General features: G+C 41.2%; 2 protein-coding genes across 3 annotated transcripts; one reads left to right on the forward strand and one right to left on the reverse strand.

The window, feature by feature from the left end:
• Positions 1-1,457: 1,457 nt before the first annotated feature.
• tsr2 (TSR2 ribosome maturation factor) lies at positions 1,458-6,613 on the forward strand. The gene is made up of 6 exons (XM_017719457.2): positions 1,458-1,467; positions 1,732-1,856; positions 3,338-3,428; positions 3,827-3,918; positions 4,886-5,053; positions 5,415-6,613. Exons 1-6 carry the CDS (start codon positions 1,464-1,466, stop codon positions 5,544-5,546), a joined length of 612 nt encoding a protein of 203 aa, XP_017574946.1. The 5' UTR covers positions 1,458-1,463; the 3' UTR covers positions 5,547-6,613.
• Positions 6,614-6,721: 108 nt separating this feature from the next.
• srpk3 (SRSF protein kinase 3) lies at positions 6,722-27,867 on the reverse strand. Of its 2 annotated transcripts, none has more exons than XM_017719456.2 (16): positions 27,770-27,867; positions 27,121-27,229; positions 24,336-24,739; positions 23,882-23,990; positions 23,256-23,343; positions 22,886-22,973; positions 22,192-22,298; positions 21,268-21,433; positions 20,534-20,559; positions 13,559-13,757; positions 11,673-11,903; positions 11,292-11,389; positions 10,587-10,694; positions 9,913-9,982; positions 9,701-9,793; positions 6,722-7,432 (listed from the first exon to the last, which is right to left on the reverse strand). In XM_017719456.2, exons 1-16 carry the CDS (start codon positions 27,783-27,785, stop codon positions 7,248-7,250), a joined length of 2,097 nt encoding a protein of 698 aa, XP_017574945.1. In that variant the 5' UTR covers positions 27,786-27,867; the 3' UTR covers positions 6,722-7,247. The 2 variants fall into 2 exon arrangements, with proteins under 2 accessions (XP_017574945.1, XP_017574944.1); XM_017719455.2 differs by lacking the exon at positions 27,770-27,867 and adding an exon at positions 27,435-27,543.
• Positions 27,868-27,947: the final 80 nt, after the last annotated feature.

Below are 27,947 nucleotides of genomic sequence, written 5' to 3' on the forward strand. Positions count from 1 at the left end.
TACAAAATACAATACAAAATGTGCCATAACTTTTGCACAGGCCACATTTTGTGTTATTTTTTCCTCAATATACTAAATTTAGCAAGTACACAGTAATAGTGCATTGAAATGTGCGGTAGTGTGTTCTCTGTAGAGGGTGTGCTCACTTATTCTCACTTAGACAATCAGCTAAAGATGTGATCGGAGAACTTAAACTTTTGCGTAAAACTGTTTAAAATTGTTTTTTTCTCTGATTATTGTTTGGATTTATGTGACCAAAAAATCATTTGTACATGACTTTACAGCTCCTCTTTAATCTTAAGTATGAAGTCTGATTTATGTAAAAAACAACAGAGCTGATTGGCTGCCCTGTGTTCTACATCATTCAGAAGCAGCTGAACTGAAATGTTGCTTATAACGTCAGAGTGGATGGGTGGGGCTAAACTAGTGTCCATCGACATACGCTGTATTTCCTAAAGTATTCGCTCATCGGCCTTCACACACATATGAACTTGAGTGACATCCCATTCATAATCCAGAGGGGTTCATATGATGTCGGCCCACCCTTTGCAGCTATAACAGCTTCAACTCTTCTGGGAAGGCTTTCCACAAGGGTTTAGAGTGTGTTTACTCCAGAGAACACGTCTCCACTGCTCTAGAGTCCAGTGGTGGCGCTTTACACCGCTGCATTCCACACTTTGCACTGTGCTTGGTGATGTAAGACTTGGATGCAGCTGCTCGGCCATGGAAACCCATTCCATGAAGCTCTCTACGCTGTTCTTCAGCTGATCTGAAGGCCACATGAAGTTTGGAGGTCTGTAGTGACTGACTCTGCAGAAAGTTGGTGACCTCTGCGCACTATGCGCCTCAGCATCCGCTGACCCCGCTCTGTCATTTTCCGTGGCCGACCACTTCGTGGCTGAGGTGCTGTCGTTCCCATTCACTTCCACTTTGTTATACCACTGACAGTTGACTGTGGAATATTTAGTAGTGAGGAAATTTCACAACGGACGTGTTGCACAGGTGGCGTCCGATCACGGTACCACGCTGGAATTCACTGAGCTCCTGAGAGCGACCCATTCTTTCACTAATGTCTGTAGAAGCAGTCTGCAGGCCTAGGGGCTCGGCTTTATACACCTGTGGCCATGGACGTGATTGGAACACCTGAATTCAATGATTTGGATGAGTGACTGAATACTTTTGGCAATATAGTGTATACAGTCACACAGACACATCATCTAAACCACTTATCCTTCTGGGTCGTGGGGTATCTAAACATACTGATACACTATATGGCCAAATGTATTGGGACACACTTCTTAATCGTTCAATTCAGGTGTTTCATTTAGTCCCGTTGCCACATGTGTGTGAAATCAAGCACCAAGCCAGAAGAGGGGAAGCTGCTGTAGCTGCAAAGGGGGAGCAATTCCATATTAATGCCTATGGATTTAGAGTGGGATGTTATGAAAGCTGCCGTAGGTGTAATGTGTAGGTGTCCCAATGCCTTTGTCCACGTGGGGTGCACTGAAACTGTTTTTCACGACATCACAGAAATTCAAACAGGCTGCTTTTGGAAAAAAAATAGAATTTTGTTTTCTCTCTTTTCTTTTTTTATGCCTATGTTTCTTTCTCTCTGCCCGTCTTCCTTTCTAGACTTTAGTTTATTTATTTATTTCGCTTTCTTTCAAACGTGCTGTCAGGTCTGACATTTGAATCTGGTATCGATTCTTTTCCCTGGTTCCCGCACCTCAGCGGTGGAGATCTGCGCTCGACGTGTTGGCTCTGTGTGGGTGAAGATGGCGGCGCGGGTCTCGTCCACATGCGCGCTGTTTACGGAGGCAGTGGGCGCCGTTTTAAGCAGTTGGCCGGTTTTACAGGTGAGGAGCGAAACAGCACAGCGAGCAGCAGCTCAGCACGACTCGGCTACGCGCGTTCAGCGAAAGAAGCCCGAGCTACAGCGGTGATTTCGGGGTTTAACCGGATGCTAGCGTTAGCCGCTTTAGCTTGGAGCCGCTTTGTTAGAGACCACAGTAAAGAGTTGATTCTGCCGGCAGCGCGTTTATGCCGAGCTCGTCGTGTGTCGGACACTGGATAAAGCTGCTCCAGGTGCCCGCAGCTGCGCAGGGCGACGCTGGCCAGCCGCGTGTTTTCGGCTCGCTGGTCAGTAAACGCGGCGCGAGGGCGTAAACGCCGCCTTTTGCTCTTTGTGTTGTCCGCCATGCGCAAGAGAGACGAAAGGTTCCGATAAACCGCACGGAGTGGAGACTGAGCGCTGAATTAACAAATCGCACATTTTAATATAGTCTCATTTTTACGCCGCTGTATAAACATTGCGAACATCACAGTTGTTGGCTCGAATAAAGCTGTGAGAAATGTCAGCGTTTGTTGTCCGTGTTCATGACGATGCCTAGCATTGCGCATGTAGTGCGCACTGTTGAACAACTTCAGGTTTTCCCATTGTTTACACTCGCTGGAATCCGGGTTTCGCCGTTACAGCCAGCGGCGCGGAATCCAGGTCCAGAAAGTAAATCCGTCCCCAGGATTTTGTTCCAACTGCTTGACCTCTCTAATTTGCTCAAACCAGCAGCGATGCTGTTCCGGCAGTTGGCACAAAACCCTGGGGAGGGTTTTTCCTTTTGGACCTGGATTACCCGCCTGTACATACAGCCGGCCGGAGCGAAATGAGCTGTTACACAAAGTCCGTACGGATGTTTAAATGCAGTGTTCAAAGAGCGTAAAGGGCCTGTATCCTGTATTTTCCTGGTATTTTATTTCGCTCACATGTCCACAAAAAACATTTGTGTGGTTTTATGCACCAAAAACCATTCCTCCTTCCTTTTCATGACCATTTCAACCTCAATATTAAGGATAACCGTTACAAACGTCCTAATATATGTAAATTATTTAGCTCCGCCGATTTATGCTGAAGTTATAAGGAGTGTTTCAGCCAGACTGCTTTCCAAATAAGGCTTATTTCAGGGCAGCCAATCAGCTCTGTTGTATTAACATATATCAATCTTAAAGGCACAGTCAAACAGCCTGCTTAATTCTAAGGGATAAAGAGGTTGGAAAATGATGTAAAAACCTTTTGGTGCATGAAATCATGCAAGTATAATGCGTGGAATACAAGAAAATGCAGGATGTGGGTTTAAAGATATGGGTTTACAAACATTTTAATCCATTGTTTTAAGAGAAGTGTATTCATATGAGCAATCTTAGATGCAAGCACCACCAAAAGACCATTTTTGAAGGATAACAAATATTCTTGGTGCTATTCTGAAGTCAAAAGATAAGAAATCTGTTGATGATGTCTGTAAGAGTGTCTATCTGCTTCAGCGTGAATGCTTTGTCATTTTAGATAGCGGTAGATAATGGATTTGGAGGAGTGTACAGTCAGCAGAAGGCGGAGTGGATGGTTGATGCTGTTCAGCAGTATTTTTGTGACAACAGTAAGTGATGTTAAATCATAGCTTTTCTTTCCACTGTGACTTTAATGGAAACATCCATAGCTTTTCTTTTTGGTTACATATATCGCTGCTGTCGGTATAAAACCTCATATCTCCAAAATGGTAACTTTACAGGAGAAGGAATGAACCTACTGTACTTTTAATGTAAGTCTGTGTAACCAGACATTTTGCCAAGTCATTTTGGGCCGTTTCTTTTGATCCATTCATCATGAAATTTACACACAATGTAAAGAACTGCAGGCATTTTCAAAAGGTCAAAAACTGAAAAACGACAAAAATGGAGATATGAGGTTTTCTTCTGACAGTAGTGAGAGATTACAGCGCAGTAATTGCTTTCAGCTTGTTGGTGTGTAATATGGATGTGTTAAATTTGTTCACAGGTGACCTCGAACAGCATGAAGTGGAGGACTTTCTGTCTGATCTGATGAACAACGAGTTTGACACTGTGGTAGATGACGGCAGTTTGCCACAGGTCTGATACTTTTTTAGTAACGGAAGTGAATTCTTACCAGCAGTTATCAGTGATGCTTTTCAAAAAACAAGTACTTTCATGATGCGTAGAGTCGTGTGTGTGTGTATATATATATATATATATATATTAATAAATATAAAAAGTTTTTCAGTGACAGTGGCACCACCACAGCAGCGTCAACAACCCCACAGTAGTGGCCTGTTTTCTGTTTTTTTGTAAGCTTTTATTTTCTGGCAGAACTCAGACTTTATGTGAAATGTCACGTTACTTAAGTAAAGCTACATTCAAACAGGAGTGACTGCAGTAACCACAGTGAGTGTCAGGCGTAACTGAATGTGAGGATCTGGTCGGTCTTCTAAGTGCTGATAGCTTTTGCTGAAGTGTAGCGCTGTTGCTTGAGGGCTACAACAGTTAAGTCATTTAAGCAGAATTGGTTTGCTAAGTTTCTAGACTAGTTACCAAACAAATTATGCTGACATAATGAGAGGTGGTGCGCACTGCACACATTTAGAGAGAGGAGGAATAGCTTCATCAGCACGCTGCTCTCCAAAGCCGTTTGACTTGTGAAATTATAAAACTGATCGTTCATAATGTGGGCACAGTGTATTATTATTATTATTATTATTATTTAAATTAAAGCTGTGTGTTAGTTATTTGAGCACAGTTGTGTGTTTTATAAAATGCCAGCTTGTTAGTTGTGGGGGCTGTGGTGAGGATGCACTGACAAAAAAATCTAATTCTCATTGGTTTATTGGATTGTTTTATGTCTGCGTCTTCCACTATAGTCCTGTCCAACTCACGTCCAGCTGATGAGAGACAAAAGTGCAGAATGCTGTCAAATGACATGAGCAGCATTGTTCTTTATTAGTCAGTTGATACTACATTCTTGACAGTTTCTACAGTGTTTATTTCTTGAGTCCATACAGTGACCGTTTAGACTCAGAAGCTGGCTCTGTGTCCGATTCAGGTGGCGCAGAAGGTGTGTGTGATGTTTCAGCAGTGTCAGCAGGGGAAACTGGCCGAGGTCAGAGAGCACATCCACCAGCTGGAGCTTAAAAGGGCCACAGGGAGGGCAAAGGTCACACCTGTGAAGGCACCTACAGAGGAGGAAGAGGAGAGCGGGGATGACGAAGAGGTTTGTCCAGCTGACATTTCGTAAATTCAGCAGGGTTTATGTAACAGAATGGAAAGTTGGTAAACAAGGCCTGGCTTTTTAAGTTTAAAGCACATCACTAAATGAAAATATAATGAAATAAACATGTAATGCAACTAGTTGGGAAATGGAACTTCAGCTTTGGCTTGTTCTGCCTTTTTTACGTGTTATCTCCTTTTTTCACCTTTGTGTTGATCTACATGCTCACACCAGTGAGCTGAATCTGGCTCATTGTGTTTATAATATTGGGAAGAAAATCTTTCAAGTGATAATTCAGCATTTAATAAAAGCTTATTAAATAAAAAGAGCTGCTGATTAAATGCACTCATCTTTTTCTGTTCAGTCTATGGAATATGATGAGGCTGGAGCAGGAGCGTCGGTTAGCAGTGCAGCGGTGAAAGACCAGCAGCCTCCTTCAGCTACGGCTACTGAGGAAGAGGACGATGGCTGGACGGTCGTGCGCAGGAAAAAGTGACCAGAGCTGCAGACATGCGCATTATAGGCTTACAAACCTCAGAGAGCCTGTGACTCTCAGACTGTGCACAGCGCCACAGGTGAGCTGTTCACACTGTTTAGAGGTGCTGTGTCTGAATGGACTCATGGGAGTAAAACTAAAAAAAAAAGCATTTGCTTTTGCAGTTGACTGAAACATTTATCTATGTATAGGAATCTGATGGCCCAGTGAAGCTTCTTGCTGGTATATGGACAGAAAAAAAAAAGCTCCTTTTCCGGTGCTGGAAAAGTCACATCTGGTTATGTGAGACTATCGTCCTGCGTGTTGTGAATAACAGGTTTAAACAGCGCTCATAGACGGTCGTGCATTCTGTCGGCGGTTTATAAATCCAGGCTGCTACAGCCAGCTTTTACTGTAAGTTTAACTTGTTATAGTGTTTTTGAATTCGGTACAGTTGGTTAAACATTTGTTTAACAGATGGTATTAGTAAGATGTGGCAGATGGGTCCTCAATAATTTTCTACAGCCTGCCTTCAGAAGTTGGCCTGTGGACTCATGACTGTTGTTATAGGTGTACAGGGCCCCCCTGTGGTCATAGTAGGTTCTACATGATGCACCCGTGCCTGTCTGCAGAAAGCTGTATTGGTGAGGACCACAGCTGCTGCTGTTTTTAAGGAAGGCTGTGTACACTGTAATGCCCTTTTTATTAAAACATTCATGGTCAAACTATTTTGAGTATAGTACGGTTGTTTGTTAGTGTAGGTGCAGGGGGCTGCAAACCTCTGCTTCTTCTACTTTAATACATTTTTTAAAATGACATATTAACCATGTGACAATTTGAGTGAAAAGTAGCATCTTAATTTCAAAATTTGTGCTTTGGTGGTGTGCCCCCCCCCCCCCCCCTTTTGCGACAACATGCACTTAAGCGACTCCAGGTTTGTGCAAACGCCTGTGCAATAATTGCAGCTGAGTCTCATCTGAACATGAGCGTCAATGAAAGGAATAGGACTGAAATAAACAAACTGACCTGTTTGGTGAGGTGCCTACATGATCACTGTAACAAACTAAAATTAAATGCGAGTTAAAGTCTCACACTGTTGCGTGTTTATTAAATTAACGATTATTAAAAGCAATATAATGTATAAAATGTTTCAAAACCTTTCATATTTATACCTCTCAGAAACAAACACTGCCCGGTTGATTCAGAGTGATTTATTTGTCAGTAGTACACGGGTTCAATAGTTCATGTCTTTATTCTGTCAAGTCTTTATAGTGCTGTATGTTCACAAACAACAAGCATTCCTCACACGGCGAACAAATATAAAAAGTGAAGGCTTCTTTTTTTATTCTTTTCCTCCACTGTTTTTTGTTTTTAATTCAGGGCATGTCAAGGCACTATTGTAACATATAAACATGTGACCATCCTACACATTGAGATGACCATACAATGAAAACCGTCAACAGACTACAGACATCTCCACCATGTAGAGAGCAAAGATCAAAGCTTCTTTAAATATATATATTATATATAAAAAAATCGTAGATTTGAGGTTCTAGCTAAGAATAATGTGTGCTCAGAGTACTGTTTTTTCAGTCTTGCTTTAATACTGACGATACATTCTGAAGAGTGAGTGTGTACCTGTGGGCAGGCTACCAAGCTGACCTTCAAGACGCAAACTGCACTAAGAGTGAGTGAGTGGTTTCAAAAGTGTGGGTGTGTGTGTTAGGAGCTGATCCAGGGGTGCTGCAGGCATTCTGCTGCAGTAGCTCGTTTCTCTGGCACAAACTCCAGCATGGTGAGGAGGAAGTCACTGAACTGAGCCGCCTGCTCCAGCGGCCACTCGTACTTCTCCAGCAGCACCTCAAACAGACCCCACGGCTTCAGATTACTGATGTGCCGCAGTTCACCTGGAGAGAAAGACAGACATTTATATCCACTCTGTCCTGTTGCAGCATATACTCGCAACAGCTCTGCACGAAAGAGCATCTCTGAGGACTGTGGCCAAAAAGTCCTGTAAATCAACAGGCCTGTCATTCAGGTGACTCCACAGTAAAGGTAAGACATTTTAAACACAGTACAGACTGGTCGCCGCAGCAACGCAGACAACTCGCCTAGCTAGTAACTAACAAAAGGTCAAAGAAAAGAAAGATAATTATAAGACGAACAATGAGGAACTGCCAAACAACTAAAAGTCGCCCAGCTGACTTCAGCTTCATTTGCCAGCTGCTCTTTCATGTTTTCCCATTCCACTTCAAATGGTACAGCGGTTACAGTCTTCTTAACACAAAGTTTCCTGTCAGCGACGCAAGAAAAGCAGCTAGAGTGGAGCTAAAGCAGAGCAAAGCAAGTCCCTGTTTGCGTTTATATTATATTTTTAGTCTGAATCAGAATCAGAATCCTTTATTGATCCCAGAGGGAAATTACTAGCACATTAGCCCAAACTGAGACACCTACAGCCAAGATGGTAAAACTTTTCAACAAAACAGACAAATGTGGCTCCCAAGGTGGTTTGATTTTTGTTGAATAGAACAAACGGGGTCTTCTTAACATTTGAGTTGCTGATCCCTGAGCTAAGCAGTGCTTCACTGACGTCTGATTTTTGTTTAGTTTTCTTTATTTAAAAAATGTATAATCATTTTCTTGAAGTAAAGGTTCGACTTGGGGACATTATCATTTTTTTTGGTCTTTTAATCATTATGGTGGGCAACCCAACCTGGATCAACCCCTATTTAAATATGTGGTGATCCATGTTGGGTTCCCCAGCGTCACAACCACCTAAGACGTTGCTCCATCAAGAGGTCAAAGTGGTGACGAAGCTGTAACCAAATAAATGAGTAATTATTGGCCAACCAGTTTTAATTGTCAGGCAGTATTTACTATAATTATGGTATTCTAGTTTTTCTTTTCTTTTCTTTTTTTTTAAGTTACTTGCACAATAAAACATGTACAGCGTCTCCAAGTACTTCCAAAGTACTGCATAGACAAAAGATAAACTAGGACTCCTTTAAAATGTAACAGGTTTAATATTTGGCAAAACGGCACATACAAATGGCCGCATCCATCAGGCTGTTTCTTGTAATTTTGTAATGTTTATTGTAAGAGACTAGTATGAGAATTAAATCTGCATCATCATCATCATCATAGAACCGAGTGCTGCCTAATCACTGCAGATTCCATTAAGGAAGGATGACAATCAGCCAAATATTGACACAGCTTTGACTAGCCAGTGGTAGAACAGCACGTCACACAAATGTCATTGAACCGGTTTTATCCAGCCATGTAGAGTGGGCAAACGTACTCGGGCATATTTTCTAGACATCTCGTGATTTATGAAGCACTGTGGGCTGCTCACAGATGGAACAGGTGATCACTGGAGTTAGACACACGAAACCTCTCCAGCAGACGCAGGTTAGAAACGAGAGAGCCGCACATACACGAGCAGACCTGCTGCTTTAGTCACAGTCCGCAATAAGAGCTTCGCTAATAGGGGATCTTCCCCAGACTTGTTTTTGAACTAATAATATCCTGAGTGAAGCTGTGATCTCACAGCCATTAGCTTTCCTCACATGTTCCTTCAGTGTCAATAAACCCTCTTTCATTAGCTTATTTAGGTGTTCTGCCCTTTTAAACTCAACTCCAACACTATGTTTATCCCCATGAAGCCTTTAATTTAAACTAGACTGTAGCAAACATTAACATACATTTCAGACCCTTTAACTGTTCTAAATTTCGGCAAACATGAATTGACGAATGGCTACTCGTTGGGACAGACTCTGGATTCAGAGGTTAAATACAAGGCTTACTTTGGAAACGCATTAACCTCATTCTCCAGGGTAAATTTGGGTTTGTCCACCTGAATTTACATGACCAAATAGTAAAAATGAAAGAATAAGAATATGACAAAGTGCATTTTGGAACTACCAGTGGGTCCCAGGAGTTTAAGAGGCTACAGTCAACTTGTTGATAACACACACAGGATTTTGGAAAGAAACTCTTCACATCCTTCCCTTCTCCTCCTCAAATGTCTCTCAAAACAAGTGTCAAACACAACATGGACGATCAGCTGGACAGCTCCACCACACAGCAGAGACTGCCACCGTTTGTGACCAGCACATATAACTTTATCTAACTTTTATCTCTGTAAAGCAATAACTTTCTGCATTATTTCGCCTTACCTCTGCGGTTGAAGTACTCTCTTGAGTATCTTCCAGAGAGAGCAAAATGAGTAGGAATGGGGCCCAGGAGCTCAATGACATGAGCCAAGTGATCTATAAATAAACAACACACAAGTCCTCAATAGCAGCTCATACATCTAGGGTCTCCAGCAATGACTGAGAAAAAGGGAGAACGATCAGTAGCAAGCAATATAAAGAAAAACAGCACTGACCTTCATCTCGAGTGTAGTCTTCCCCTGAATGAGGCTCAAACAGATAGTCTCCTGTGGCCAGCTCGAATGCCTAAAAACATGGCATCACCATTAGTACCACTGCTGACTAACACCATTCACTGACTGCAGCACTGAGTCTGAATAAAGGCAGCAGCAGCCCTCAGTCGTCTGATCTGAATGTGGCAATTCATAGATGCAAAAATGTTAAAGGATTATAATCATTTACAATAATAAGCAATAGTATGGCTAATTTTGTTCAAATCAAATTATTATGCCAACTTCAAGTGTTTGAATAAAAGAAGATTGCTGTGTTTGTTTTTATTGTCCACTACTGTGTAAACAGTTCATCACACTTGTGTATTCAGGGTATTTTAGCCACTTTTCACAGTAACCAGTTTACATTTCAGCCTGGTAATATTTACATGTCATTTTTATTTATATTTTGAAATTAAAAGTTTTTTTATTTTACAATATCATAAAAAAACAGCTTAGTCAATTTCCTTTCCACCAGAGGAATGGTCACATGGCAGCATGCAGAAAGGGGTTAAATCAAACTGAAATAAAAATGTATACATTTTTTACCTTGTTAGTGAAATGTTTAACATACTAAGCACACTTCATCATACCATGACACTTATGACACATTCCGTCACTGGGAGAAGCTGAAGTCTCACCATGCATGCTGTGCTCCAGATATCTGCTGGGGGGCCGTACTCTGCCCCAATCAGTACCTCCACCGCTCTGTACTGGCGTGTCTGAATGTCTTCTGTAAAGTGCTTGTGCTGCAGGGAAAAGAACAGCAGCAAGGTCTGAATTATGATGCACAATCCAGCAGGAAGGTAAGATTATTCAGAAGCTTTGAGCACTGCTAACGTTGGCTGGTTACATCAGTTAATAAACAAAGAACAAATAACAGAAATCTTTTTTGCTTACTGAAAACATCACCATGCTCACACAAAGGAAACCTTTCTGCATGTATGCGCTTAGCAACGGGACACTAAAACTACTGGTATAAGACCAGTTTGACAAATGCACCTTTCTCAACCCTGGTCCTGGAGAACCACTGCCCTGCACGTTCTGATGTTTTTTCCAACCTGATCCTACTAATCAGCTCGTATTCAGCCCAATATTGAATTTGAGTGGGCGTGTTAAAACAGGAAAAGAGCTACAAATTGCAGGGTATTGTGCCTCCAGGACAAGGGATGAGAAACACTGCACTGTAGCATTAAAGTTATCTCAGCTCCTAATGAGAAACTCATACTGCCTCAATGCAATTCTGCAATACTTGTGGCAACACAGACCCCTAGCTATGAACTGTTCACTGTGTCACAGAGTTCAGTTTGAATTGGAGCTGAATGAGATTAACTGGGAGCACCCACCACCCAGCAAGCGTTGCCCAAGTCTGCGATCTTGATGCAGATTTTATCTGCATTCTGAGGTTCCAGAGGGTTCACCAGGAAATCTGCAGCACTGAAAGCTATGGGAAGCAGAAAAAAACATTTATCTAAAGATGTGATGACATGAGAATAACACAAACACACGGGCATGAAAATTTGTCCAAATAAGCAGACAGATACACTGTCCATAATGATTTTGGCTACTTTTCCACATGTATAAATCACTTGTGGGCCAACAGCGTTTCAATATGTGCTTTTAACACTAGTTTAAAAAAGAAAATTGTTACATCATTACAGGCAAAAACCTGTTTTTCACACCAAGGAAGGCCAATGTAAAAGATATGAAAATCCAGTGAAACTGACTGTTAGGGGATAAGAGTGACCGCTGACTGTCTCTCTCTGTGGAGTATCCAGACAGAGTGGAAAGTGCAGACTCCGAGGTAGCAGACAGGATGGAGCTGGACGTTCCGGACAGGGCTGATCCGGGGCTGGAGAAGCGCAGTGGTCCGAAACCGTTACAGCCATCCTCAGGCCAGTATGAGCCGGACTCTGGACTGCCCTTAATGCCCGGTGGATAGTACCCATTACCATTCACTAACACAAACAGAAGAGACAGTGTTTAGGGCATACAATGCTGACAAGTGATTATTTTGTATGCTTTAAGAAAATGAAATCCCATGGACACTGCTGAATTTAAATAGCATAGTGTTTGCATGTAAAATGTAAAATCTCCTCAATCCCCATATTCTGTACATATCACCCTTATCATATGACACACCAAGCAATCTGTGAGGCAACACGTTTGTCTTCCAAGACACATTAAGCCACATGTCTTCAAGCATGTCTTCAAAAATGCTGCAGGGCAGCTGAAGACATCCGGAGAGCGCTGGCCTGCTTCATCTATAAACTTGTTTAAGAGAATATCTGAGAACTTCCTGAGAACTACATTTAAAAACATTGGGCCTAATTCACCAAGTGTTCTTAAGAACAAACGCCTCCTTAAAACTCGCTCAGTTTTCATTCGGATTTGGGATTTGATCTTAGGTAAGAAGAGAATCTACACACACGAGAGCACAAAGGTGTGAACAGTTCTGCACTTTAAGAACTTGTCACGAAGCTGATGACAAACTCAAGAAAAGACCTAGTAGGACACTGGTGAATGAGGCCCATTCTTATTAACCTCCTAGTGTTTGTCTTTAGATCCTTCATAAGATTTTTCTTACAAAATCTTGCATGAATCTGGCTAATAATGGCAACATAATCGAAGCCTAATGTCAACATAGTTCTTAAAGGAAAGCCACTCTGCAGCAATCTTAACATCCTGGGAAGTTTTAAACAGTATTATCATACAAAACCAGGCTTCTTTTCAACGTCCATGAGGAGAGACAAAACGCTGTATTTAGTCTTAAAATCTGACCAACCATAAATAATTTATAGTCTTTGGCTCAAATAACAGGCATACACACATACATACACACATATCTCCACAAAAAGGTAGTGGTACTGTTCCCCCTACACCAACAACATCATTGGCTCTTATTTCTTGCTGGGTGGGACTACCTGTGATTCAACCACCATGTTGAGCATTCCAATGTAATTCACATTTCAATTCTCCTTGAAAATCTCTCTGATGAAACCTTCATAACCAGGAAATCTGGCCATTTTTCTATAAAAACCAATACCAGGCTTGATCTGCATTTGAAAAATACCATCTTGGGCTCTTGAGTGGTGCAACCATCTAAGCATTGGCCCCGTTTGTCTGGAGATAGCAAGTTTGATCCCCGGTGATGCAACAGCCATCTGTGCCTGGAAGTATAGTGGTCACTCTGTATGGGCAGGATAGCTCTCCCTCTCCCTCTCCCCTAGCCAACGTGGGCATCTGTTAGCTGACGAACAGAACTGTCAGTGAAAGTTTTGCTCCAAGCAAGTTGAGCTGTCCAATGATGTATTATCTGTGGCTTGAAAGGATATGCCTGTGCCTCTGAGGAAGCACATGCTAGCCCGCACCCTCCCAGCTTGGTAGCATTGTGTGATGGGGTGATCTAGTTAGCGGGTGAAACTCTATATGAATAAATTAGGGAGAAAACTGTGAAAAACCTGATGGCTATCCTTTGGGTTTGGGCAAGAACACCTGATCATAGGAATCTTGCATCTGCAAAACCTGGCAACACAGTCACTTCTTTCTTGCTGAACTGTGGTTTTAACAACATATTCGTATTTTGCCGGCTGCTAACGAGTGCATTTCTCACTCTGTGCATGTGCATCTGTTTCCTCTCCATTTTCACTGAGGCTCCAGAGCGTCCGGGAGTTTCCAGAACCTTCTGCTGGCACGAGTCCATCCATCTCCTCCATCCTCTGCAGGTCCTGCAACCTCTCGTCTAGCAACCGTTGCTGCCGCTTAGCTTTCCGCTTCAACTTCTTCTTCTTGTTCTTCGACAACTTGCCCATCTGGACAGACACACAAACGGAGAGAAGCAGTAGGTCAGTCTGGGGGAACTGGCGTTGGATTTCAGACATATGTGAGGCTACAGTATCAAATCAAAGGTTCCACTACAGGACAGTGCCAAGCCAGCTGGATCAACAAGCTCAAAGCTCTATAGATCCTACACTGTGATGTGTTAGCTCATCAAACCATGTTTGAGTGAAGAGGCCAGGAAATGGGCTTTGCCTTTACAGTGGTATGTCTTTCCAGCAACTGTCACATATTTTGCAGTTGCCTTGATTTAACATAGCTACTAAAATTCACAAAACGCTCAGGTTCAAGTCAATGGAACTAGATATATATCTGCTTAGCCCTTCAACAACTCTCTTTTGTGCATGGTTAGCCTCTGCTGGTCACAAATTACTCATGATTAGTGCTGGACAGTAAAGCCAACCATCTTATGATAGATTTTTCTGTTTTGTTTGTAAAGACTAAATATCGGTATTAATGGGTGACAGTCAAAAATGTATGATCGGATATGGGAGGGAAAAATAATGAAAAAAAGATGTGCCAAGGCTTATTCGCATGTAACATAGAAAGGCACCTATTATCAAGATGGTATAAACTTAAAATTATTAATTTTATTTTTAAAAATTATTAACATTTTTAAGTAACTTAAAAAGTTTTTTTGTAACACTATTGGGGATTACTGGAACAATAAGTCAGGAGAAAGAGTTACAACATCGGACTACATCTTACGTCTTTACATATTAAGATCATGCGCACTGGCTCAAAAAAAGGTCAGCCTCAATGTTTAGGCCTCAAATGCAAATTCAGCATAGCACTGATTAAGATATGATAACAGTCGATCATTCACTCACATCCTCAGTTCTTCGCCAAGTGGTGACTTAGTTTTCATTGAATACTCTTTCAACACACAATCATTAGATTAATCCACAGAGTAAAAATCCCCAAAATTACATAGTGCAGCTTTGTAATCAAAGTATCAATAAAAGTATCAATAAAATGCAAAGTGTCAATAAAAACCTACATTTTGAGGACAATGCTGTTGGCCTTTGTTCAAAATGGAGCACTTAAGCCTTAAGTGTCACCAAAAATATGAATAAGATAAAAGAGAACGAAGTCACTGCAGAGGACGTGATATAAAAAATCATTACCATTATTAGTATCTCTTTATTGCCCAAGACTAGTCTAGTCTATTAGGCCAACCAGGTCTGCTAACAAGACCGCTAACAAGCAGTTAGCAGGGGCCATGTTCAAAGCTTTCGAGTCACTTTTGAGGGAGCTATGAGTTTACACTGACGCAGCAGGATCAGAACTGTGAGCTGGACGACATTCGACACCGATGGGCCATTTCCTGCTCAGGGACTATTTTAGGAGGACGGTGCTGTTGCTGTGTGGACAGACTGACCAAGCAGTGACATGTTTAAGGCCCCATGCAGCGGGAACCTCACTAAACTGACCCATTGAACTCTTACAGCCAGCACAAAACCAGCATTCGGACAAATGACAGAAGCCACGGCTGCACCTAATTTAGCCGGACATTCTGGGAATGTCACACGAGAGCCGCCAGCACTGCCAGACGTTAATTCCACTGTAAGACCGACAAAAGTAGTGGACCTCGAAGTGCCTCACTGTAACATGCCTTCAGTTCTCCACCAGAATGAAGGGAACCCATCTGCTGCAAAGAGCATACTAAATGAGAACTCGAACTGAAACCTTTCCCTCGAATAGGCAGGGCTCCTTTTAAAGTACAAACAGAGTTTGATTGTGATTACTTCTGAAAACCCTCTCACAGCTCAAGCTGGAAAATATTCTCTTGGGTTCTCTTCTAACCCTGAATGTGAATTAAGCTCCCATCAAATACGCATCTACAAATGTGAGAATGCACTGCAAAGAAAAATCAAGGCTTCAACCAATTTCCATAACAGCCGATACATACTTAAAGCTTCTTATGCTCTCGTATATAAACATTTTCTTGAAGAACAAATTGTGTAAATTGGTATGTTAAAAAAAACTGTAAGGAACCAGCCGATATGAAAATTTTGCAGCCCACAGATACTGATCTTAAAGAGCAATAAAGCCTGACAACCTGCTGGAATATCAATCCCAATAGCACTGGGTGGGGACAAGCCAGAGTTCATGGTTTTGGTTTCTGTTAATTACTTCTCACTTTTTATAGCTTTGTTGCTTAGTTTTGATCATTCACATTGGTTTTACACAATAGTGGTTTGTATAGTTGTATTTTATACAACAGAGCTGGACTATTACATTTTATTTTATTTTTAAATATTCATTTTGCACTGAGTGATGTGCTTCGCTTCGCAATGTTACAATCAGTTTATACAGCCTCCTAACTACATACACAGCATACACTAACTTTCAATCACTATTCCGATACAAACATTTTCAAATTCCATACTGTTTTCAGTTCTGAGGTCAAGATTAATTTTAATGTCATGAATAAAATGTTTTGATTCTACACATTTGCCTGCACCACCTTGACAAAATATTGCTCCTAGAATTTATCACTGACTTCAGAAAAATAAGCCCAGTCATTTAAAGTGGGTTTAACTAATATAACACTGACTAACAGAGCACACCATACGTACAGCTTACATGAATGAGCACTAGGGGCTTTAAGATGTGAATAGTCACTGTCCAATGGAAAAACATCTCTATTTTAAAAATTCAGAGCTCTAAAATTATACTACAGTTTAATTTGGCTCATACAAACGTTTCCTTAACACAGCTTTTCAAAACCTGCCGCTCCGCTCCTTAGCAAAATAAGGAACAAATCACACGCCACTCAAATTTAGAAATGATATTTGCCATTTCCAAAAGCCAAAATATACATAAAAATATGAGGATGGAAACCTACTTCCAACTGGACAATATCATCGGGTAATCAATATATGGGGCAGACTCTATTATGCACATAAGGCTGAAAAATAAAATGTTAGTGTGGTGAAATTCCAAAATAAATGGCAACAGACCTCTAAGAAGACCGGACAAATTTAGGTAAAGAAAAATAAGCGCAGATGGGGAGAAAGAATATGAAAAAAAGGGAACTTAATATGATTGGTGCATCACTATGACTCTGCTGTTTCAGGGCCTTCAAAACCTCATCACACGGTTAATTAGTCAGGATTAGATTCACAGAGCAATATCATAGAGGTTACTAGAGTTAATTAATACTTTATTCATATTAGTATACTTAGTATCCTTAGGGCAGCACTATAATAATCCGTTTATAAGGATAGTCTTTTGTAATGTTTTAAAATGTTTATTAATGATTATTAATTAGATCATCAGTAAATACCTTAAAATAATCAATAAGCAGCAAAGATACATAAATAAAAAGGAAAATAGTGACTTTATATATCTAACAAAGTTGACATGCATAATGTCAATGTGTAATGCTAAATGATGAAGTAAGATACATAATCAGCGAGATCAGTATACATGACGGTTGGCTCACTATGTAGCAAACAAAACATGACAGCCTTTTATTCATGTTATGACCTAATTAATAAGAATAAACTAATTTGAAACCATACATACACACTTTATAAAGGTAGCCTTATTGTAAAGTGGTACCATACTTAGTTACTGAGTAATGACTGAGTGTTACTGAGTTATATTCATTAATTTAGAAGAGACCTACAGCCTTACCATCTAATACCCCACCAAGCAAATGAGGACACTGACAGGCTCTTCGGAACCGTCTTAACAAAGAAGCAGACTCCTTCCCAGTCCCTACGGAAAAGCTCCCGTTATTTTACTTCCATCTGACGCTCATTCATATTCTGAACAGTCTTCTGCGGTTTGTGAAATTACTCCTTAGACGTGAGGAGGCTGCCTTTGGAATATGACAAACTGATGTGATGGAAATGGAGACTGGCTCATCTGTCATGGTGCGATTTTCCCCCAGGATGGAAGACTCCTCTCACTGAATTTACTCTGAGGAATCAAACTTTTTGACTTCTGCTTGAATCGATTCGTGTTTTGTTCTGCTGGTTTTCGCCTAAGAAAGGGACTGTAACTAGGTTACAGCAGGTTAAAAGAAAAGATGTGAGGAAGTCAAACTGCATGATGCAAGGTGATACTGTAAGACAGCCTGCTACACGTTAGTGAGGGGACCCAGTGCACAATCAGCAGATATGACAGTGGAATACCAAGACCAATTCCACTGATCGGAAACCCCACCCACCCCCAAAAAGACCTTCCATTCTACAATGCTGCAGTCTACCAGTGAGTCAATAGCTGATTAGCTTTAGACCAGATGTCGGCAACATGTAGCCCCTCTTTTACTGCCCTGTTGCGGCTCCACAGCGGAATTAGATATTTTAGGTAAAAGTAAAATCATCCTAATTTGCAGTAAAATAAAGCTCTGCTGATTGTTCAAACACAGTTCAACAGTATGGTCTTAAACACTGGAGTTAATGTAGCCTATATCTGCTAATCCACCCTTTAACCCACAAGATAGGTGCACAGACTGCTGATCACATAGCAATGCAGACAAGTCTCCCCTAGCTAGTAGCTAACGAAAAGAAAAAGATTTAACATGAACATTGATCATTTAGACACAAATGAACTTCTTTGCATTTAAAATCACTCCAGTTGGTTTCCTGATTCGTTCCTGAACGATTTCTCATTCAAATTTTCCAGTTCCAGCTTCACAAAAAGTCACTGACAGATGCTTTGCAACAAACTTCAATTTCAACTATTCAACTTTGCAACAATATTTCCTGCTGGAGATGCGAGAAAAATGACTATAGCTGAGCTAAAGCTTAAAGCAGAGCAAAGTAAGTCTGCGTTTTTTGCTCATGTCATATATTTAGTCCACATTAGTACATTAGGACATACTGAGACATATTTACAGCCAAGAAGGCAAATCAGACATAAAATGTGGCTCCCAAAGTGGTTTTATTTTTGTCGAAAGGACAAAATGGCTCTTCGTTTGGGTTGCCGACCCCTGATCTAGACAAGTGATTATCACTTGCTGACCTGTCATGATGAACTAGATCACTGTGATTCAACACAATTATGAAGTTCCACATGTGAGTGAGCCTATATACCCTATACATTTCATTTTCCCTGTTGGTAATACGATTACCATACTACCAACTGGGCTTGCTTTTAATCTTACTTAAAAAGTTATAATGATAACTATACTTGGCCCAGACAGCATGTAACCCTGTTAACTTCCACTGAGTCTCTGCATTTGTTTGGTTCGAAACCAATTGGTGGGCTGGTAACCTTTTTATAATCTTTCAAAGCACTGCTCAAAGTATGTATACGTACAGAAAGTTTAAGATGTTGAAAGAATGATCATTTCCATAATATCGGCACTTAAATTTGTACACTGTGTGATACCAATAATCAGCCCAAGGCTACTGGATTGAAACTTCTGCATGTTCAACTGTTCACAAGAAATCTCTGTAAACAGGAACGGCCACAGAAGCACAACTCGTGCACTCGACTGCTGCAAATTGAAACCTTTGCCAAAACAAGCTACCTCAGGATTAGCTTTGTGTTCGCTAACAACACGACGTGTTTGCTTGCGTCTTCACACTACATCAGAAAACGTCTATTCACATCATATTTTTAAAAAAAATGCAATCACAGTGGTCAGTGATAAGGCCTTTAAATTTGGGACAATTTTTTAATTATTAGCCAATTTTTTGGTCATTACTAATTTACTTTTTACCCACAGCTTGCACACTGCACGCAAAAACCAACATGCTAATATGAAAGAAAAGCACACAGAAGGCATGCCCTATTTACATGTTTCTTACAGCCTACATCAGAAGAGTCCTAGAGGTCAGTTTTTGTCTAAGTGGGCAATGTAGGACAGCAGAGAAAGCACTGCACACAAATTGTGTGGAGTAGATGAAAACATCCTGAAATCGGAGCAGACGTCTTTGTTTAACCACCAGCTCAGCAGCCTGATGGGCCAACAAACTGCACCATTAGTATTTGGTTTATAAGCTTAAGTTTAAATGTTTAATGATTGTTATACTGTAAGACACGTGTACAACATCCTAAGTAAAGACTCTGCATGTCTTACAAGCTTCAAATGACACCTGCTACAGGTAATATTAAAACTACTGGGGGTGCATCAGCATTAGCTTAGTGTGAACATAATATTATCCCACTGATACGCAAGAGGACATGTTTATATATGATTTACTGCTCATTGATGAAATATTAGATTTTATGCAAAAAACTAAAAGGCTCATAACTGGAATATGCAGTGTTTTATGCTCAATGTTGGGGTGATCGAAATACAGCAGCATGATGCTTCACATGAATGATAAAATATTTTCTCAATGGGATTTCTGAAGCCTAAAAGACATTTTTTAAATGCAGATATTTGAATAAAATGGTTAAAATGAATCTGTAATTAAAAAATAAACACAGCACCCATGTACTTGGCTGGTTCCCATTTTGCACACCAAATATCGCAACATAATCTGGCTAAATTGACTTAACTGACATGGCTGACCATGTTAGGAGCAAAAATCATTTAAAAATGGAAAAACCTATTTTGATTTGCTACAATGACAGAATTGGTAATGGAACCTTCCCTATACCCCCTAAATCAGTGGAACTGACCATGTAGATGTGAAAGTATTCCAGTGCATTAAAGCCCACTGAGAGAGGAGAGCAGCAGAGGGTGGTTAGAAAGGGACAGGCAGGCTAAAGCAAAGTCATGTGACTGCACCAAAAAACCTACAGGATCACCTCATAGAAGCAGGCACTGCTCTCAACGTACCTGTTTGTCCCTTGGAGCCGTGCTAACTGCCGTCAGAAGAAGGGAAAGAAAGGAGGGAGGAGAGACAGAAAACCACAACGATGTGGGGGGGGAAGAGAGAAGAAAAAAAAACAGAGAAAAAGAACAACAGGACACAGTTAGAAAGCAAACAGAGACGAAGAAAGGAAATGAAAATGACTGGAATATTCACCAAAGACACAGCAGCACCAAAGAGACAAAGATACAACATGCAGATCAGTCACATATTAAGGGTATCCTGTTTTGCAAGATCTAATTGCATGAAATTACATCCCAAAACAACCTGCATTTTCCCTTTTCTGTAGTTTTTCTTTTAATATTATTTGATATGGAGATAGAGTGATATGATATGCAAGACTTTTACGTCTGTATTTCCAGTACATGAGTTGTCTGGGCCTCCTCAGTTATGTCAAAAGTGTCTGACAATGCAGTATTACGAACTTTTGGTGAGTTTCTTTGGCCCCACACAATTCAAAAGGAATGAGCAGAGCGGTGCAGTGCAGGGTACAGCCTGTCTTATGAATCAATAACACATAGAGTGAAGAGCATGTGGAGCCAGTAACTAAGTTTAATCATTAACGTGTACAGAGTCAGTAACTGTGTATATATAGTAAGTAATGCAAACAGAGCCAGCCAGTCCAACTGCATATTTGTATTACTGAGTTAGTAACAGTATACAGATTCCATCACGTGTAGAAAGGGCCTGTGTGCTTTACCAGAGGAGCCGGAGGGGGGAGGAGCTCCAGCCTTCTGCCACAGCGTGGCCTCTGCCGCTAGCCGTCTCACATACACATCCGTTACGTCCAGAAGGATGTTCTCTGGCTTTATGTCCGTATGAATGATCTTGCATTTGGTGTGTAAGTAATCCAGACCCTCTAGAACCTAAGTAGGGTCAGAAAGCAGAGAGGTTAAACACAGTACTGTGGAAAAGTCAAATACCTTTCAGTCACCTAATCTCCAGACAAAACAGCTAACAAGCAGAAGTTACTTAATTTTCAGGAGATATTTCTAAGGAGATTAGATAAATAACCCAACTGCATAAGGAAGAATAATGTGAAAGGAAAAAATCTCCCAAAGAGTTTCAAAACTAGACTTCACCAAAAAAAGATTAAAACTACAGAGAAAATGGGACTCAAAATGGGACAAACAACCATGCAAGACCCGGTAGACACCAAAACTGTCCAACAGCACTGAAAGCTTTCATGTTTGAGAGGAAAATCAAGCTCTACTCTTGCTTCAAATCTAAGATCTAAAATCTAAAAAATACAACCAACCTCTAAGACTGAACTAGATGTGTGGGAAAATACCACTGCAGATTTATTTAAAACAGAGTCTCCTGAAAACAATAGAAGCTGTAATAAAGGCAAAGAACTGTCATGCTGAACACTGAAAAAATATATTTGTTTTTACAGTAGCTGTTCTGTAAAATATGATGATGAAAAATTAATAGCTTGTTCTTAATGGTTGTTTTGCTCAGAAATCAAATACATCAGTGGTGGTCTCTGACTTTTGCACAGCATTGTCTGTTAAAATAAAAATATTAAAAACAAACTGATATCAGACATTTCTGACTTTGTTTCACTACTGGCCACAACAGGCTATCTGGTTACAACTATCTGGCTGGTTGAGCTGCATCATACCTGACGGAGGATGCTCTTCACGCAGACCAGAGGCAGCCCCATGTAATTGGATTTGATGATCCACTTCAGCAGCTGGTGCCCAAGCACCTCTAGCACCATACACACATCTGAAGAGTTAAGCAGTTAAGGGACTCATGCTGCAGGTTACTTTTAGTGCTCATTAGTTACAAACTTCAAAATTACACTATGAAAATGTAAAAGGCTTTCTGAAGACTAAGAGTGTTTTTCCTGCAGAAAATGCAGAGTAAATGCACAGCATAAGCCATTCCCCACTGGTTGGACACTGCTAGATTGTTTCTGTAGCACTCCAGGGAGTTACCAGGGGATTGCTAGACGGTTGCCATGATATTCCCGGTGGTAGCAAATGTGTTGCTAAGAAGCTGACACGGCAGTCCAGGTGGATGTTATGTGGCTGCTATGGCATAATACAAAGCTGCTAGAGTGTTGCTAACCAGTTACTATGGTATCAGAGGCTGTTGGCTAGCTAGAGTGTAGCTTGCGTATTCCCATCATGTTGACTACAGAGAGATGAACAAGCTTTTGGCCTCCACTATTAATTCCTATGGGGGAAAAATTATTTTGAATGTTGCTCAACACCTTCAAAAGGTGCAGGATGAGTTAATGATGTGCTAGCGCTAAATATGATGGTGCAACTAAAGAAATGCATCTTGACCAAGCAAGAAAGCAGGGATACGGACGCCATTCACTCCCGATATTTTGAAATCATCGATGAGCTGAACTATACTCTCCCGTTTAGAGTCCGTGGGGTCACTGTCTCGAACCTGACGAACACAAGGACAAAAACAAAGGACAAAAAGAGCATAAATGGACGCAAAACAAGTTCACACCTACAAAAGTTTGATACACAGCCAAACAAATTTGAAGAACTCATCAATGCAAACACACCAGTTTTACTAAACTTTAATTCTCTTTCATTTTTTAATATTTCACAGCTTTTTGTTATGTAACACATTAAACAGAGATTTTACACACATTCAACAAAATGTATCATATAAAAACTCTATTTCTAATACAAACATTGACACTTTGACATTGACACTTACACATTTCAGTAGTTTAATCTCATCCAGTGCAGTCTCTGTATAATGTGGCGCGCTCTTCACCACCTTTAGGGCCACAAATCGTTTTCTCCTACACACATGCACACAAAGACACAGACACCTATGAATACACATGTAAAATGATGCACTCTTTGTGGGTCAGGGCCATGATTCAACGGTAAGCTGTGCCGCTGCCTTCTCTTCAAAATCTTGAAAAATGGTTTCACTGAACATTTTTGGACTGATAGCAATGATACTGAGGATTTCAGGCTAAATGGCTAGACTACACTGAATAACACACCAACTACACTTGCCATGTTAATTAATATGAAAAAGACACAAAACAACCAGATATGCCAATTTTAGATCCTGGACCAGAGTAACAGACACGAGTCTAACACGTTGTTTGGCCAGCTAAAACTAAGCTGCCACACTGATATTATTTGGACTGCGCAACACACCAACTTCATTCTGAAATGGGTGATTTATAGTTTTGTTAAAATCTCACATATTTCATATAATCTTTGTAAATATTGTAATGCACTAACCTCTGAATACAAATAAATTGGCACAGTACACAGATTACCATTCAGAATTAGAAGCAACACATTTCTGGATGGTCTACTCACTGAAGATCCCAGCACAGCCATACAGTGGAGAAGTGGCCCCATCCTAGCTTCCTGACTACATGATATCTGCCATTAAACAGGTCTCCGATCTTCACTGGGTAATACCCACCTAAAACATGGACAAATTGGCCAATAATTCCCATATCAGCATCTCTCTACTCAAAACTGACAGGGTCTGTCTTTTCCTACATGATGCTTATGATCTCGTCTCATATGCATTACACATAATGTAAATGCACCTTAATCATGATTATCATGAAGCAAACCTGCAGAACATAAAACATCCAAAAACCATATTTATTCAAATAAATATAATGTACACATGCCTTATACCGTACATACAAATAATAACATTATTAAATGCATAATTAATATACAGTAAATTGCATATGCATTCAAATGGTTAAAACATACAAGAAAAACAAATCAGCCATTAATATGGCAACTATCATACCTTTGCAGTAATCTGCTGGATTCTCCTGCTCTTCATCATCGGACCCTAGTAGTTCTGCTGGGGGTGGGGTAAAGTCTGGTGGGGGTGGGCTGAGAGCCTGTGGTGGGGAGGTCTGATTGGACGGTGCTAATGGAGTAGGAGGGGTTGTGGAAAACGCAGAAGGCAAGCCTAAGGAAGGTGCTATGGAAGCAGTAGCTGTCTCTGGTGATGGTAGTATGGTATGTGAAGGAAGCGCTGTGACTGGGACTGAGATGGGGGGTGAGTGAAGGATGGAGGCTGCGGGCTGTAGGTCTGGAGGACTTTGGGAGAGGTTCAGAGGAGGAGAGGGGGCTGTGTCTGGAGGAGTGGTGGGTCTGTGGACGGTGAGGATGTGGCACAGTTCATCTGAGGCCGGGATTTGGGGCCTGTGGATGAAATAATTAAATAAATGAGGTAAAATTTAAGATCATCATCTAGTTACATCTGCAGTCTTCCTGACTGGCTGGAGCGTTGTACAGGTTTCTCTAACAAACAGGTTAAATCACTTCAGCTGAAGTGAAAAAAAAAAACTAAACTGGGCATGTTTGGTTGTGTGGATCTCCAGGGATGAGTGTCTCAATTTTAAATAACACTTATCATATATTTTCATTATTTTATACAATACCTCAGCCAATCCAGGTAAACAGTGGTCAAAGCTTAACAGCTGAAACATTTCACTCTGACTTATCAATGATGTTATTACAGTCTCAGAACATTAAGGTTCGCAAAAGATGGTGCAGTATCTGATGACCTATAAATATCACCAACCAACATCAAATCAACAGTTAACATCTTTCCTCAATCTCACTGCTTGACATGTCTTAAAGAGGAATTTCCCACATTTTTTGCCTTTCCTGCACAATTTACTCATGAAAAGAGGCATCCCAGTTAAAGCTCTATTGAGAATTAGCATTTTATGTTACATGTCACGTTACGTAATAGTCTGTGAAGCAGTATTGCATTTCTCAGTCTTCAGTCTCATGTCTGACAGAATTCACATTTTTGTATGCTTTGTGTTCTACTCAATACCCAACATGCATTAACAAATATGTCCATTTCTGCAGTCAATTGCTACAGACCTCCAAACTTCATGTGGCCTTCAGATTAGCTCAAAACAGCATAGAGAGCTTCATGGAATGGGTTTCCATGGCCGAGCAGCGGCATCCAAACCTTACATCTTCAAGCGCAGTGCAAAGCGTCAAATGCAGTGGTGTAAAGCGCCGCCACTGGACTCTAGAGCAGTGGAGACGTGTTCTCTGGAGTGACCAATCACATTTCTCTGTCTGGCAATCCGAACCAGACGAGTCTGGGTTTGGCGGTTGCCAGGAGAACGGTACTTGTCTGACTGCATTGTGCCAAGTGTAAAGTTTGGTGGAGGGGGGATTATGGTGTGGGGTTGTTTTTCAGGAGTTGGACTCGGCCCCTTAGTTCCAGTGAAAGGAACTCTTAAAGCTTCAGCACCAAAAGATTTTGGACAATTTCATGCTCCCAACTTTGTGGGAGCAGTTTGGGGACGGCCCCTTCCTGTTCCAACATGACTGCACACCAGTGCACGAAGCAGGTCCATAAAGACGTGGATGAGCCAGTTTGGTGTGGAAGAACTTGACTGGCCTGCACAGAGTCCTGACCTCAACCCGATAGAACACCTTTGGGATGAATTAGAGCAGAGACTGTGAGCCAGGCCTTCTTGTCCAACGTCAGTGTCTGACCTCACAAATGTGCTTCTGGAAGAACGGTCAAAAATTCCCATAAACACACTCCTAACCCTTGTGGAAAGCCTTCCAAGAAGAGCTGAAGCTGTTACAGCTGCAAAGGGTGGGCTGACATCATATTAAACCCTATGGACTAAGAATGGGGTGTCACTCAAGTTCATATGCATGTGAAGGCAGATAAGAGAATACTTTTGGAAACAGTGTATTTGAGTTTCTCTTGCCAATCCAAATCACAGCAAAGAGGTACATGCAGGATGTTGTAATGTAAAACAGTGCACACTTTTTGGAGGTTTTACTACAATTGTATCATTATAAACATCACATACACAAAGGTCAAGGCACATTTGCAGACCATTTCCGATAGCATCATCATACAAAACTCCAAATTAAATTTGTTTAAATCTCAAAAATATTGTGCAGAAATTTTGGAAAATTTCCAAAGCGTAGAGCTGGTCATCCTCCAATGTTAATGTACACTATTACCACATCACCATGCTGTACTCAAACAAGATGCCCTAGTACTGTAGCTCACACAAGAGCCAAGGAAGGACATCAGTGTAGTTCAAAAACTGTACATGCAGACTGAGCACATCTGCAATGAAATGGAACTTGTGTGCAAACTATGCATTCAATTATTCATTTACTTGTCACTTTAGTATTGACTGAATGCAGTAATTCACTGTTCCTGACAACCTGTGCCTGCACACTATAAAAGACTCCTGTGTTTCCAGATGGATTGTTTTTTTATGTAACAGTATCTGAGCTGTTGAGTTTGAATGTTTTTGGCTTCCTTTCCAACATGAGCATTGTTGAGCTTAAATTAAAATAGGCACGCAGAGAGAGGAGGAGGAGAAAGAGGAGGAGGGGAGAGAGGGCATGAGTCAATGTGCATATCTGGAGAAGTGAGTCCCTCGACCGCCTGTATGTATTTTTAGCCCATACTCATACGCACACATGCACACAGACAGACAGACATGCACACAGACAGACAGACAGACAGACAGCAAACCCAGGCTCAAAAAATCTGGGCCACACTTCAGATTGGTGCAGCTTACCCGAGCTCCAAGCTGGGGACGATCTCTCTGGTGGCTTTGCGGTGCTTCTTGTTTTTCTTTTTGTGTTTTTTGCCTGGGTTGCTCTGCGGGAGGCTGTTACCGCTGGACACTGAGAACCAGAGAGCACAGTTAGCAATGCTAACTAACCTAGCTAGCTGAGCTTACACGTTCACTGCCTCCATCCCTGCCACTTAAAACCACAAATTAGGAGGTTCGTGCAGTTTCTAATGGTTCACCAAACACGCAAAGACATCACCAGAGGCGTATAATTCCACAAGACTGAAATTCAACAAATTATTTGACGCATTTCCAACCTGTCCTCTCCGCCATACAAACCGACATTGGCTCGGGGCTGCGCTCCAATATGCGTACTCCTGTCCTGCCTAGAACGCTTAGGTTTTTCGCTGCCCAGCGAATTCTACCCTCTAACCAAGCGCGCTACCTAGAAGGCGAGCACGCGTATTGGAGCCCGGCCTCGGATTTGTTAGCAGAAAACAGCTTTGCCTGAATGAGGAGCGTCAAAACAGCAGCGGCAGCGTTGCCTGTCTAAAGTTAAACCCGTAAAGCTCGAATTAAACGCCCGCGACGCAACCAGTCATGCTTACAAGCACCAGAAAGCGTTTTAACGTAGTGTTATAAAAACTCTCACCATTCGTCGATATCATCAGGGCAGCAGCTGTCAGCTCAAGCACACTTTCTGTGCTCCTGTCTGCGCATGCGCGGTGGGGAGACGTGACCCCCTCGCTGAGCAGGTGATGTTACAGAGACCGCAGAGGCTAATCAGAATAAAATAAATCGGCGTGTAGAGATTTCAACTTTAAAGACGG

The sequence above is a fragment of the Pygocentrus nattereri genome, chromosome 28 (assembly GCF_015220715.1).
Source record: "Pygocentrus nattereri isolate fPygNat1 chromosome 28, fPygNat1.pri, whole genome shotgun sequence".
NCBI classification, from domain to species: Eukaryota; Metazoa; Chordata; class Actinopteri; order Characiformes; family Serrasalmidae; genus Pygocentrus; species Pygocentrus nattereri.